This window comes from Cyprinus carpio, chromosome A18 (assembly GCF_018340385.1).
Source record: "Cyprinus carpio isolate SPL01 chromosome A18, ASM1834038v1, whole genome shotgun sequence".
Taxonomy (NCBI): Eukaryota; Metazoa; Chordata; class Actinopteri; order Cypriniformes; family Cyprinidae; genus Cyprinus; species Cyprinus carpio.
The window spans coordinates 23,175,601-23,191,325 of NC_056589.1; the positions used below are offsets into that span (position 1 = coordinate 23,175,601).

The 15,725-nt window shown below is 35.5% G+C and overlaps 1 protein-coding gene across 1 annotated transcript; it reads left to right on the forward strand.

The window, feature by feature from the left end:
• Positions 1-3,864: 3,864 nt before the first annotated feature.
• LOC122148677 lies at positions 3,865-7,755 on the forward strand. Its single transcript, XM_042775878.1, has 2 exons — positions 3,865-4,526; positions 7,398-7,755. Exons 1-2 carry the CDS (start codon positions 4,143-4,145, stop codon positions 7,710-7,712), a joined length of 699 nt encoding a protein of 232 aa, XP_042631812.1. The 5' UTR covers positions 3,865-4,142; the 3' UTR covers positions 7,713-7,755.
• The last annotated feature ends 7,970 nt before the right edge of the window (positions 7,756-15,725 follow it).

Genomic DNA, 15,725 nt, shown 5'->3' on the forward strand with positions numbered 1-15,725 from the left:
GGACACTGTGTTAACATCAAAGAAATGTTCCAGGTTCAGTACTACTTGACAGATTGTAAACAATTAAAAATGTGTTTTTAGTAATGCCCTTACAATACAATAATGGACTGGTGGTCCGTGAAGGATTCCAAGTTGCCTAAAGTTGATTGGCTGATTTAAAAGAAAATAAATAGATAACATTATTACATAAAAAGGTAAATAATAGTAATGAAATAACAAAATTATTGTAATAGAAAAAATTATATATATACAAACACACAAATATACATTCATACATATATTAATTCAGATAAAAGTAACTTCAGAACTGCAAAAGTTTGAGGCTGGAATTTATTTATTTTTTTTATGTTTTCAAAACAAGTCTTTTAAGCTCACCAAGGCTGCATTTATTTAATCAAAAATACAGAAAAAGAGTATTATTATCAAATATTATTAGACTACAATTTAAAATAATGGTTTTCTAACTGTTAAGCTGCTTAATATTTTTGTGGATTTTTTTTTCAGGATTCTTTTTAACAGAAAGTTCAAAAGACAGCATTTATTTGAAATAGAAATGTTTTTTAACATTTTAAATGTCTACACCTTCACTTTTGACAAAATACATAATACATACTTGTTAAATAAAAAGTATTAATTTCTTAAAAAAAAATAAATAAATAACTTGGTGACCCCAAACTTTTGGATGGTTGCATATTTCAATATACAGGGTAAATTAGTTTTGTTTTTGTTTTTTTAACTGTTGTTTTTAACTGTTGGTTTTGATTTGAGGTAGTTTGTGGTCTCCCATAGATGTAGGTTGTTAGATAATCTGCACATTTTGTTTTACTGAAGAAGTTTGAGAATAATTCCAATAGAGCTCCACTTCAGCAAAAGCAAAAAGTGCACATTTATGCTTTTAAATCCATCCGGAATGCCTTGCCTCATTGTAAGTGCATTACTGTGAACATGTTTTTATGTTTTACAAAATGAGGGGCGAGTAAAAATGATTGTCTGTGGTAATCAACAGTATGTTACAGATGCTGGACAGCGTCTGCATATAGAGCTTAACTCATTTTGATCCCAGAACATTTCTTAAACTGTACATTTTCAATCCATCTGTTACTCAAAAATGGAAATCAGGAGAATTCAGTCCTTTCATAAGTACTTTGAGTATTACCACAGTGTAAATGGTATTGCAATTTGAATGAAGTATTGATTAAGGTCAGGCTTATGTCTCAGAAAAGTTCATTTCCAACTCCTTTGTCCAACTGTATTTTATGGCCATGAAGTGCTCATCATTTCATAGCAGAAAGTGTTGTTTTTTTATTATTATTATAATAATTATTATTACAGGATGCACTATTTCTCAATAAACTGCTGTTGATCAAATGGGTACAGTATATATTCCTCTGTCTTCACGCTTTTGATGTGTAAGAAAAGCATAAAACTGTAGTATTAGACTTGCTAAAACACTGATCCCTTGGCTATTTGTACTTTATTTCATGCTGAAATTATGTTCTTGCTTTTGTTCTAAAACTATTTTTGTGTTGATGTTATGAACATGAGCATCATTTGCTCTAAGAAAAGGACTCTTCTGTTACTTTGTCATTTGAATTGCCCTTGTTTATTTGTTGGAATGAGTTTTTTTTTATTTCGATTTTGTTAAATTTGTCTCATTGGAATGACCTTGACCTGTAGTTAAAAATCTGCTGATTCTTTATTTAAGTGACAATTAAAAATGATTACCTTATGGTTGACTGTTGTTTGCCTTATCAAACTCTACTAAGTTACAGATACTGAACACTAATACCTGACTGGTAAGTGTGCATGTTTAAATCAAATTAGTTAAGCATTCATCTGACCTGAAACACATGTAATTGCTGTTCACTTCATGAAATACCATTGAGAGGCTCACTTTCACAGAGTTGAAAGGTAAAAAACTAGTTCATTCTGCATTCTTACAAAAAAAAAATCCTATATTTTTATATGGTGTATGAAGCTTTTCTTTTCTGAAGCTTTAAGCATTATTCAGAAGCTGACTTCTCTAAAACGTATGATTTAATTTTTACGACATTTAAACCATTTATATGGCATTTTCCATTCTTATAAATTAGTCACCTACTTTATTTTACATGTACAGTGTTAAACCAGTAGATGGCGCCAAATGCTTGTCTTAAAGGGTTGGTTTATACCCAGAAGTGGCCCAAACTTAGAGGAAAAAAAAAACGTTTTGGAATGACATGAGGATGAGTAAATGATGACAGTTTACATTTTAATATAAATTAAATATCAACTCTTTCTCACATTTGTTCTTGATGTCCATATTATGAAATATGAAAATATTGTAAAATTCGAAATATTTGCAACCATCCATAATTTTATTCAACTTATTCACTTTTGTATTTGTATGTATGTATGTGTGTGTGTGCGCATATAAAAATATTATGAGCTGCAATATTTAGAATTTCAAATTGTGTCTTTTTTTCCATGCAGTAATAATAACTACCCATGGAACAATTGTATAGGATCATCACACAAACCAAAATAACTCCAGGCTTGTTTTTTTTTTTTCTTTATTATGCAGGTTTAATAAGCAGGCTTTCTCTGAAAAATTCCACCCATCTGCACAGCCTGTCCTTTAAAAGTACACATAAAAGCATTGTTATTAAGTCATATTAACTTCCCATCACGATTCAGACACTCAGACACCCTGAGCTCATATTACTCTGGTGCACATATGGTACCTCGGCTCCTCGTGGAGTGGAAACTGCAGTCCTGTTTACATTCTCAAACAAAAGGGCTCATCAATGTTTCAGTGGCTCTGCATTGTTCAATTTGTCCACCTCGTGTAATGTGGCGACCTACTGCTAATATTTGCCTTGTCAAATGTGGACATATTTTCAGACCAGTCTATATTTACTCCCAAAGGGGTAACGCGTATGATATTAATATGGCTGTCTACCTGCCTTTTTAATTATATGATCTCATTTTCAGTATTTTTGATAGCTTTACACTATCATTACACAGTTTTTAGCAGTTAATTTAAAAAAAAAGTTAATTAACTTCAGATCTTAAAAGTAATTTAAAATATTAAAAAAAACTACCTGCAGATAATATAATATTAAAGAACTTTTATAGGCCACTTTCATGACTTTAAAAAGGGTACTTTGTAATAATGTCAAATCAAAAGTTTTACTCTCATACATTTTAAATCATGTTTTAATATTTTGCTGTGCTTTAAAGAAGTTGACTAACATACTGAAGCACATGTAAAGTACTTTTTTAAGTAACTACACTATTTAATGTTAAGTAACTAGTATTTGATATTACATTTAAAGTAAAAATATTTAAAATGCACTAAATTGCAACTTCATCGCTACAAATATATTTAAATACATGCCATGGAAATTTCAGTAGAAATGATGTTGAAGTATTTGTTTAAACTTTATTAGTTTTACCTGTAAACAAACTGTTTTATAGACAATTAATATTCTTAACGTTAATATTTCACATTTAGTTTTTTTTGTTTTTTTTTACCCAGTTGTTTTTGTGCAGTCCAGCGATCGGTTTTGATGTCTCTGATAACGCTTTCTCACTCTTTTGCTCCTTGCCTTAAACTGCCACAACTGAGTTTCACTAAGAGCCTATCATTTACTGAGACCCTGAAACCCAACACCTCCGCTTGGCACACTGGGATGCGCAAGGACAATGCCGCAGGCCCTTGGCAGGGGGAGTACCTGCTCAGGTAACCAGACACTTGGACACCCCCACGAACCCATCGCTCGCAAAGCCCCAAGCCTCACATTCATCCTCAGAGAGAGCATGTTAAGAGGAAGGACTAGTACAGAGTAGACTATGCAAGTTTTTAGTTGATATTTTGACAGGGATGTGTTTGGAAGTTTCCCAAATGCATTAATGGAGAAGGTTATTGGAGCTAGACTGGCTTATGTTGCTCTGAAAAACATGTTGAGCCTATGAGTACAACTTGATCGCTTGCAGGAAGGTCTCTGGAGGTCAATATTTCTTGGATGTTTTCACGTGAAAACATGGAAAAGCATCAAACTGTGATGGTATCCTGAAACGGTTTAGTGTATTGGGATCTCATCCACAAACTGGAGCTTCAACATCTCATTGATAACTGAAAGCTTGTATCATCTAGCGTGATGCATGGGCTCCCGTGCTCAGCGCTGCAGTACTGTTTCGGTGGTCCTCCAGATGTTTCTGCTGACTCTGCTCCATACCTGGACCCAGAAATCTCCAAAACTGGACCAGATCGGGTCATGGGCCTGACTGTTCTCACTCAGCCTGGTCCAATAAACCCAGTGAGGACTGATAGCCAGCCTTCATTTAGCTGCGTTTCCATCCAGACGAAGACTAACGGGACTAACTTCATAACCAAAGAACTGGGTTCAGAGAACCAGGACACACTTCATTCATACCCAAGCTCAGAAGGGCTCTCAGAGGAAGACGATGCCCAGGATAAGAGCCCTGTTGTGGACACAAAACGGCCACATATTCCTCGTCCATCTATCATCAGGCCGCAGAAGGTAAGAACACTGCATTAATAGGATTTGCACTCAAACTCTTTTTAAAAGTTACATTTGAATTAGCAAACTTTTTTTTCTTTCTTTATATGGCAGATAATGTTAAATTGTAAGAGGTAATATGCTATGTTTTTTTGAGGGGGTGAACTGTTCCTTTAGGTTATATTAATAATCCTTATTGGATAGTTTTCTAGTGTCTAAGAATAAAATATGAAAAGGTGAGATAAAGGATTAAAGAAAAAGTAGTATAAGTAGTATAAATATGATCATATCGTAACATTCCATTATGATAGTGTTGACTTAGGACTATAAATAATGGACTTTTCCCCTGTCTGGTGTCTTTGACGTCACACTTAAGTAAAGTTGCTAGTGAAGTGCTATGTGTTTTGTGTCCATGTCCAACTGAGTGTCCATGAGCAAAGATTGCAGCTTTAAAATCATGTACTTCCGGAATGTCCTGGCACTGAGATGAATGGAAATGTTAATGGATAGCTCGTTCCATGAATGCTTCCCAACGTCATCACTGCCCATAAATCCAGCATCCCGTCTCTCCCCGAGAAAGATTGATCTTCCTTGTGTTTGGCCTCTAGGTGAACAGCCTGTCCTCTACATACCCTGCTGTGTCAGGGACAAGAGATTTTTCCCATTCTTTGTGTTTCAGTTTAATTTAAGCAAAGGCTTCTCTAAAGGCACACAAACTCTCACATGGTATTGTAGTAGCAGCCAGTGCTGACGAGAGTGCTCATGCTAAAGTAATATATTAGTATAAGACACCTGGCACCCACAAAGAAAGGTCAGTTACAGTCTCGAGTTCAAATGCAGTGAAAATGTGTGTACGGTCAATTAAAGAGAAGTGGTAGATGGATGCCATTAAAGAGTTATCACTTTTCAACAGGAGCCTCTAACTGCTGCATATGTGTGTGTGTGTGTGTGTGTGTGTGTGTGTGTGTGTGTGTGTGTGTGTGTGTGTGTATGAGTGCACTCATGAAACATGATTCAAAGATAAAACCATGCTACAGCTATCAAGTTTTCAAGCCCTGTTTATTTTGTGCATCATACAATAGCCATGAAATAACTATTATATAACCCCCTAACTGAATATATGTTGTGTGTGTGTGTGTGTGTGTGTGTGTGTCATATGCACATATGTCCAATTTTTTAGATAATATTGTAAAAATGCACTCCTAATTAATATTCTAAATAAAATGTGAGTGGTTCCTCTTTAATACTGATTGATGGGGTTTTCTTACCAGTTTTGTATGGATTTCTTTTATTTGTTTAATTCTAACACTATCTGCTAAAGTTTAATACTTTCAGTTAGGTGTCTATTCAAATCATCAACCACATGAGCAATAATAATAGTGATGTGACTTGCAAACACTTCCGGAAACATGAACCACAGAAAGGTTATCATAAACGTTAATTTGGCCCCAGTATTTGAAAAGAAACCTGAGTGTATGTGAGTGTGCAAGATGTTTTGTGATGTTCAGAGGAAAATCCAGATGAGGCCAACCACACCTCCTATATCTAGGCTACAGGAAAAAGGAAAAGCACGTTGAGCAAGGGGAAACCTGAATGTGTGTGCATGTGTGCAATGGCTTGTGTATGAACTTCTGAAAGCCAGTTTTTGGAGTTTTGTTAACAACATGTGTTTGGCAATCCTCTGCAAATATTGTTGTCACAAGGTCGACATGTAGAAAGTAATATTTTTGTTTGAATATTATGAGGGTACATTGTAAAAAGAAAAAAAAGGACATAATTTATGATAAAGATTGCATTATTCCATTAAAAATTAATAAGAATTGACAGTTTTGTAAGAGACAATTAAGGAGGAAACAATGAATGAAATTAGATTTTTTTAAAAAAAAGAAAAAAAAAAGGTGTGAACCCAAATAAAAATCACAAATGAGATCTCTTTAATATATTTAATATCTCAGCAATGAGGTTAAATTGAGAGAAAATCTTGCTGAGAGTCTCCTGTATTAATTTTATAGCTGTTTACTCTTACTGATTGTCAATTGTATTTTTTGTTTTATATTAAATAAGGAAAAATTGTGATGCAAAATATATTTTAATGAAACGTAAATTAAATCTCCTAAGATGTGATCGGGCAACCTCTGAGTAATAAAATATTCTGGAACCTTCTTTTTTGCATTTATCCAAAGCGACTGTACATGTAAAAATAAAGGTTTTTATTGGCATCCATGGTTCCATGAAGAACCTTTAACATCCATAAAACCTCTCTTTCCAATTGGACAAGTTTTCTTTTTAGTGCAAAAAAAGGTTCTATAGATTATTAAAATATTCTTCACACTTAGAAAAAAAAGTGGTTCTTTTAGGCACTGTTCACTGAAAAGTTCTGAAAATGGTGGTTCTATGGCATTGCTGTAAAACACCCTTTTGGAATCTTTATTTTTAAGTGTAATCAAAAATGCACATTTCATCAGTTCATGCATTCACTGGGAATCGAACCCATGACCTTGGTGTTTCCAGTGCCATGTTGTACTGTTTGAGCTACAGGAAATGTTGCATTTGTAGTAACTAGCATTTAGATACACATTCGTTTAAATTTTATCCACGCTTTCTATTATATTTGTTATGTAAAATTATACAGCAAGTCACTCTGGAATGCAAGTTTCCTTCTTAATTCTGGAAGTTATAGTGCTATTTTTTTCATGCAAGTCATAAGTCTGGAAAAAGAGTCATGTTGACCTCTAGCAGGAATGTACAGTAGGATTTTTCCTACAGTAGTCTTCAGGGGACTGTTATTTAGTCCTCTGATTTTCATGTCACTCAGGGTCACAACATTAAAATGATGCGTTTAAAGCAGATTGATTGACATTGTCCTTGTTTCTCTGTGTGTTCTGGAAATAGGAACACCCAATCCAGGACAGCCTGCCAGTCAGAACAGATCATACTGAGCCAGAGGATGGACCGTTATCAGGTACAGAAAACACACATACACACACTCCAAGGGCAGAGAATTACAAAGAGGCGAAGGATGGACAGTATTCAGAAAAACAACACAGGTTTCCTCTCCTCCTTTTCCTCTCCGAGTTAGAGATTTGGAGAGGAAACCTATTCAAGTACACAGTGGAAAAAGGCAGCAGTTCTGCAACCTTTGTGGAAAATATAATCACATTGAATCATGGCCTTGAATTCTGGGCTATCTGCAGCATGATGCTTTAAGTGCTGACCGAGTCTGCCGCTCGGTCAGGGACCTTTTAATAAACAAGGGGAACTCATTTTTATTTCTTCTTCAGTGTCTCATTATGGCTGGCCTGTGAGAGGATGTTTTAAGGACATATGGCAGCGTAGCAAGACATTTAGTCTGTCTGGGTGCCGTCTGTAACTCAAACATTGGTTAAAAGCAAGAGTACAACCCTGTAAATCCATACTAACATATTGTCATTTCTGAAATAGTGTTTTAACAACATTTTCAAACAATATAGATCATTTGCAGTTTATATAGACTGAACGGCCCTGAAATTAATTATAGAAAATCCTTTACAAAAGTTATGTACGTTTATAATTTGCCCACTGCGACCAATGATGATTTGTTTTTATGTCGTAATTGCTGGCTGGAGGCAGCTGGTGTTTAAATTTAGGGGCAGGTTTATTGAACAAAGTTTTGTATACAGCCTTGTGTGCATGATCATTGATATTTCTGGTCCATTTTGCCAAAAGTGAAAGACTAAATATTAAATGTGCATTTTTTTGCACACAAGAACCTTAAAGCTAACAAGCATGCACTGTAACTCACAAAACTCCACTTTTGATTTCATGGAGTTTCCACAGAAATGTTTGTAAATTTTAAGTCAATTCTGAGGATTCTATTAGCTCAGTTCTCATTTGCTGGATTCTTTGTGTGTGTGTGTGTGTGCGTGTGTGTGTGTGTGCGTGTGTGTGTGTGTGTGTGTGTGTGTGTGTGTGTGTGTGTGTGTGTGTGTGTGTGTGTGTGTGTGTGTGTGTCTTGCCAAACTGCAGGGAACAAAAGTGAAGCATTCATGCATATATCTGTCCCATCCATCTGCACAGATCTTTAAGTCAATTCATGCAATGAAGACAACTGTGGCTTTCCAAAGACCTGATTGACACTCATCAAGTGATATTATACACTCCATTTACTGTATGCATGTTTTTTTCTCAGTATGGAGTGTTTGTGTGTGTTTATGTGAGCATGTATGTTTTGGAAAACATGCTAAAAAATAATTAGTGGCTTCAGCACTGTTAATTCAGTATAACAATAAAGCACAAGGGAAAAATACGTGAAAAATTGAATAGTTATAAGCAAGCATATGACCTTGTTTGGACATTTTTTATTCAATTATCACTATTTTTTTCATGCATTATTTTTTATTTATAGATATGTTAGATACCTAAATAGATATTAGATTTTTATAACTGAAGAAGAAAATATATGTAATACTTGCCTATGCACCATTTACTATGCAGTCGCAAAGGTTTTCCGTGTGAAAGAATAGTAAAAAAAAGTATGTGACATTGCTGAATATTAGAAAAGATTGTGGAGATTCAATAAAATAATACTTTCCTATTCTTTGTACTTAAAGGAATAGTTCACCAAAAAATGCACAAATGCAGTGAAATGGGTTCATTTATTAAAAAACACAGATTTTTGCTTCACAAGACATTAATTGATGGACTGGAGTCGTGTTCATTACTTGTGGCTTATTGTAATGTTTTTATCAGCTGAACTCTCATTCTGACGGCACCCATTCACTGCAGTTCTGGTATAATTGGTTCACTGGCGAGCAAGTGATAAACTCATCTACATCTTAGATGGCGTGTATCAGTTAATTTTCATTTTGGGGTAAACATTTCTTTTAATGGTGTTTTTGAGTGTGTGTGTATGTATGCACACATGCAGGAATGCATCTGTGTGTGTGTTCTGTCAGAGGTCCAGCGGATTCAGCATATTTATTGTCAGCTGGCTGGTCAGTCAGTCTGCTCTCTATTGTTTTCTCCGGTTCTGTCCACCTCCAGTGTGTCACATGTTTGGTGTCCCCAGAGGACCAGATCTGGCCTACAAAACCATTGTTTATGCTGCATGTATGAGTGTATGTTTGTGTAACCTTATGAGAGGAAATCAGTGTGTGGTAGATACAACAGACATCCTTAATTCGGTGTTTCTTGTCATGTCTCACTAGAATATCTGTGAGGAAGTGGACAGTAGAGTGCAACAAAGTAGACCGGACCCTTGACCTTGTGGCAGATTTTGACATCCATGGGACCAGAAGTTGTAAAAAAGTTAACAATCAGAATATTACAGATTCAGTTTTATGTATATTGATTTGAATGCCGTTGTAACAATTTTTTAGTTCATGTCTTGTGTTTTCAAAACACTATTTATTGTTTATTGCTCACAGTTTGCTTTCATAGCTGAGGAGACTAAATGGAGTTCTCTGTTGTGTTTAATTCAAAAATATCGACCTTGTCTCAGATTTGACTCCTAAAAATTATTTAGAGATATAAAAACAGACACAAATGATACAGTGCCATATAAAACTATAACATTAAAAATGTATTTAAAAAATTGGGTAACAGAAAAACTGGTTGTGATTTATAAAAATAGAATGCATACAGTAAGTGTACAGAGTTATAAAATTCATTTAATATCCAGTTGCTTTCCATTTAATCTCACCGCTGTCTAAAAGAAACATTTGAAATTTTAAAGAGATCTCATTTGTCATTTTTCTTTCCTATGTTTCTGTCTCTCTCACCTTAATTTTGTTCTCCTTAAACAACCATAAATAGAAGGCTTCAATTCTCATTTCCTGCTATATATACAGTAATGCAATAAATGTGTTTTGGTTTCCATGTACATATGTGTGTAATGTATCAGCTCTGTATTAAGACTCCAGTGTCATGCTGCAACCACGCCCGCATCTTCTAATGTGTGTTCAGCTCTCATCCTGATTGATTGTCATTGATTTAGTTGGCAGGGTATTAAAAAACCCTATTACATCATTCACCTCTGCAGCGACTCTGCTCTGCACCAGCCTCCCCATTCATACCAATCAGCTCCATTAGCTAAGTGCCCGGAGAGTGCACAGACTCTGTGTGTGACTATTTCAGGACAGAGTGACAGATGCAGCCTGGACACACAGCAAATTTTAGACTGAATGCTGTTTTTGGAAAAACTGAGTGATCAATCATCTGTAAATACCATAGTCTTCATGTTGCTTAGTTCAGTGAGCTAGTCTTATATAGTATATTGTGTGTTCAGGATGACAGCAAGCCCTCTGGATGTTCTGGAATGAAGCAGATATTTGTATGTGAGGTAATTTCTAGAAGACAATACTTTGCCTAGCAAACATTTAAAAGAGGTATACAAAATATGTAACAACAAGATGATAAATGCTGCTCCGAGGTTAGAATGACACAGTTTATTATTATTATTATTTTTTTATAATTCAGTCATTTTAATGAATGAATGTTTAATGAAATCCACGGCTTATGTTTATGAAACACAAAGCATAAGAAAACAACTGGTTATTTACATGTAGCAGGTAATAGAATGTTGGAGGTAAGGAGAACTTTAAATCTAAAGGGAGTATTCTGTTTACATGAAGAAAACTTTCCTGACAAACGAACAGAGAAAGTCAGGATGTCCATTCTAGGAAATAACATTACCAGAACATTCTGGAGCTAAAAATTGTTAGCTGGGGACTGAGCTGTCCCAGGGTATTGTGTAATATGATAAATGGGACTGGGATACTACAACCCATTATGTTTATTACAATAACTGATTATTTACAGTAACAGTGAGTGTGGCGGGCCGCAAACACAAACTAATGATTTACTGAAGCAATATCACATGAATGTTTTGTGTTATCAACACAGCTGTGATTCTGTCATGAAGTCGTGGCCTAACGGTTAGAGTGTTGGACTTGCAATCCAAGGGTTGCGAGTTCGTATCTCAGGCTGGCAGGAATTGTAGGTGAGGGGAGTGAATGTACTGCGCTCTCTCCACCTTCAATACCATGACTGAGGTGCCCTTGAGCAAGGCACCGAACCCCCAAATGCTCCCCGGGCAGCATAAAAATGGCTGCCCACTGCTCTGGGGGTGTGTTCATGGTATGTGTGTATTCAAATGACTCACTCATAATGTATTTAATTCCTAAATGAATTAATGATTCAGTGATTCTCTGATAAAGGCAGTCACTTGTCACCACCTAGCGTAACAAAAGAATCGGCAGAAAGAGTGATTGATAATCCCCTTCTCTGAAGTACAGACCGACTGTCTGTCTGTAACACAGACAAGCAAAGAAATACAAACAGTGTTATATATTATACATGTGACAAATATGAAAAGTCCTAGTCCAAAAGACTTTTAAGAGCATCTTTAATCATATTATGGCAGTATTATGGCAAATGATCAGCATCAGGGTCATATGATGATGTCAGAGCGGGCTGCAGCAGGGTCATCCAGAAATGTGGGGTGCCGCTCATCCTGCAGCATGACTCAGAGATGGTTTATTAGATTAAAAGAGGCGGAGCACCTCATATGTCGCCCAGCGTCTGCCAAACGCTCATGGTAACAACGAGAGAGAGAGAGAGAGAGAGAGAGAGAGAGTTGTAGCACATTTTATTTATTGATTGATTGATTGTTTGGTTTGTTTGTTTGTTTGATTGATTTTTTTTTGGGTGTGGATTTCATTTATGTTTTTTTTGTTTGTTTATTTATTTAGAAAGTAATTTATTTTCTATTGCGCCCTTTTTTCAAATATACACAGCATAAATTCATATTGATTCTGCATGTAACAAATATTTTGAATTTAAAGATACCACAAATTTAGGTTTAAGTTACACTTGAGCTTAAGGAAATAGCATGCATTTTAAGTTTCACACAAGTGATTCAAGATTTTCCTTATTTATCAGACTCTTTCTTGAATAAATAGAACTGAACTGATCAAATATTACAGTGAAGCTGCAAATGTAAAACATATGCATGACATTCATGTTGCTCTGATTTACTGCTTAGTTTAATTTCTTTATATGTATCCAATAAAAACACAGCTTGACTAGTACAGACTGACTTGTGGTTTCATGTTGGAAAGATTTTTATGCTTTTCAAATATTAAAGTAACACCAAAGCGTGCATTTTAGAAGAAATACACATAAAATACAATCTTTACAACAATGCAAAAAATGTACAATGCAACACACACAAATGATGAAGACTGCAATACCCAATGAGTTTCCAACACACTGACACACTTTCCTCATCAGGTAGCAAAGCTTAATTAGGGAAATATAATATATCTAGTCAGGTATTCCCAACTCATTTTCATTTTCCCAAGAGCACAGTTTTCCCTAGAGTGTGTAACCGCTCAAACATCTGTGACTCTTTACATTTGATATTGTGTGATTCAGATACGAGCCTCATTGAAACAGATGGTGTCTCAGTTTCTTGCAAAAAGTCTTTGCAGATGTTACACTGCGTACTTTTCATAAAGTAACATGTCCTCATTCCAAATGAAAGGTAGACCTATTGTTTATCCAAAAATGAAAATTCTGTCAACTCTCCCTCATGTCAGGCCAAACACGTGTGCTGTTCTTTCCATGGAACACAAAAGGTGTTTTTTTCCCTAAAGAATCTTCACACAGACGAATTCCAAATATTGTTTAAAAGTCATCATAATGTATTTCCAGAACCAATATAAACAAATACAAATAAAATACAGATGTGTGTCAGTTCTGACTAAAATACATTGACATGTATTGACATCTGAGAGGTCTGTATTCTGTTAAAGCACATTGAGGATTATAATGACAATGCTGTTGATCAAACCTCTGAAGCAGAGATGGCTCCATTCCAGTGGAAAATGCATAAAGATGAACTCCCAGTATGACTGCACTCTGGGCGTGTTTTCCTGTAAGATGTAATCTCATTGGTAAAGTGCGGCCCCAGTCCTCAGTCAAAGTAGGTCACATATACATTCACTATGGCTGCAACTATTTATTTTCAGTGTTCAGCTATGTGGCAATACGCCGACTTGATCAAAGCAGACATAGTTAAAGTTTAAACACTATCTATTGTACATGCACAAGTGCATAAAGTTCAGGGACTTTAGTGGGGATTTTGTCTATTATCTACATTATCTAGTTGGATATATTAAGCATAATTTATGCATGAAAATTAAAGATAAGTAAAGGCACAGTTTTTATAGTCTTATCATTAAGAGAGTGATTTTTGCAGCGATGCCTTAGAAGAGCGAGTTTTGGTTCCCCAAAAAACCTTTCAGTGAACATTTCTTAAAAGGACCAGTCTTACTAAGTGTGAAGAACTTTTGTATAATTTAAACTAAAAACGTTTTCTACTATAAGAAAGAGTTTTTTGTGTGCAAGGGAAGAGTTAAGCATTCTTCACCATAGATGCCAATAAAGAACCTTTATTTTTAAGAGTGTAAAAAAAGAAATGATAAAGTCAGTGCCTGTCTTACTGGTGTGTGCAGTAAAAAGAGACAGATTGCACACATTGATGTTTAGAGTGATGCCTTTAGGCCACTACGATAGAGGAAGCCAGAGTCATTATCATGGTTTTAGAAAACTGTCATTTCCTGTTTAACGGCAAACAGGTGGTTAGAGGGGTCACAGGAAATCAACCACACAGAAAATATCAAATTAATAATGCAAATGGACTGGAATGATAATGGACACATTATATTATAATATAAAACCAAAAACTGCTCAAGAGAGAAAAAAACAAAAAAAACAATATATGATCTACCTGCATTTTTTCTGCCAAAGCTTTGTTTATTGCTTATAAGACCAAAAATGGTGTATCTGATTGTACAGTTGTACAGAAAAGGTAAATTGTTCAAATCTGATCCCACTTCATTTCGAGATGAATAACTACACAAAAATCCATCTGACTACTTCTTGTATAAACAGTACATAGTAATAAAAGAGTTTCCCCCCCTCTTAGTCCCTCTCTTTTCTTAGGGCTCAGAGATTGCAAAAGAATGGCTTTGGGATTGCCTGCATTTTTTTCCACATCCAAACATTGGGACCCCCCAAACTGCCTGTAACCTCTAGACCACATATGTTCCCCGAAAGTGTGGTGGGACTTAATTCTAGGTAATCTGTTGAATAGTTATAACTCATTCCTCTGTAGTTCTATAAAGGATCTCTCACAATTTAATTTGTGAGTGACTTAGACTCTACATCTTACATGTACAGACTGTACATCATATAGACATGTCTGCAAATAGTACACACAGACAAGAGACAGTATTATAAAATCACAGTAAGGATAATTCCAGCTAAAATAAAATTAATGTTTAGAAATTATAATTATTAAGTATGTTACACTTTTTATTTATTTGTATTTATTTTTTTACAGCAAATATGTTTAGTATTTTCGTAAAATCAAGTTTTTGCTCTTCGCCTCTGTACCATCTCTTTGGTGTGTTCTAGACAGGAAATTCTACTGTTTCTGTACCCAACTTTCTGTGTGACACAACTGTCATAGCGCCCCAGTAACCGGAAGTCCGGTGTTTTACACAGACAGCACATGTTCCACACGAGCATGTGAACCAGCGAGGGGCCATCGAGGGCGGGGCTGTGCTGGAAAAAGGGGGGTAAAAAAAAAAAAAAAACAGAAATCCCATCGACTAATGGGGGTAGTGGGGCTTTTGGGGTACAGACTCAGCTGTCATTGCTAAGCCGATTATTTTAATTAATCCACATGCAGAAACTAGTGAACAAAGTAAATTCATGACAGCCTGCTGTTGAAATGACTTGTTTATCTTTTGAATGATAAATGAAGATTACATTAGAAATTAATTTAGTAGTCACACCAAATTAATTCTGTAATCAACTTTGTTTATTTAATTTAATTTATTTTTTACTTGATGTAGCTAATGTACAGTTCGTTTGAGAGTGATCTGGACGAATCTGTTCCGTAAACAACACACGCTGGAAATTATTTGTGAACAAAGAGTTAAATTTATGACTTAAGATTCAGAATATAAACGAGTCGTATTGGAGTATATGCTAACTATCCCTTTAATTATATATTCGCATTTGCTTTGTGTACGCTGCACCCTTAGTCTCCGCCCACCGATACTGCGCCACGCCCAGGCCGCTCTCGGGGTCTCCCTTGCTGATGAATAATCATGAGGGAAATGGGCGGAGCATTGCATGTGACTAAGGCGTTGGGTCACATTGTCCGCC

Excerpts from the sequence above, each read along its gene's own strand:
- LOC122148677 (XM_042775878.1), top strand. The coding sequence starts at position 4,143 with ATGCATGGGCTCCCGTGCTCAGCGCTGCAGTACTGTTTCGGTGGTCCT. Across the intron at positions 4,527-7,397 it reads CTATCATCAGGCCGCAGAAG|GAACACCCAATCCAGGACAG; the intron begins GTAAGAACACTG and ends TTCTGGAAATAG.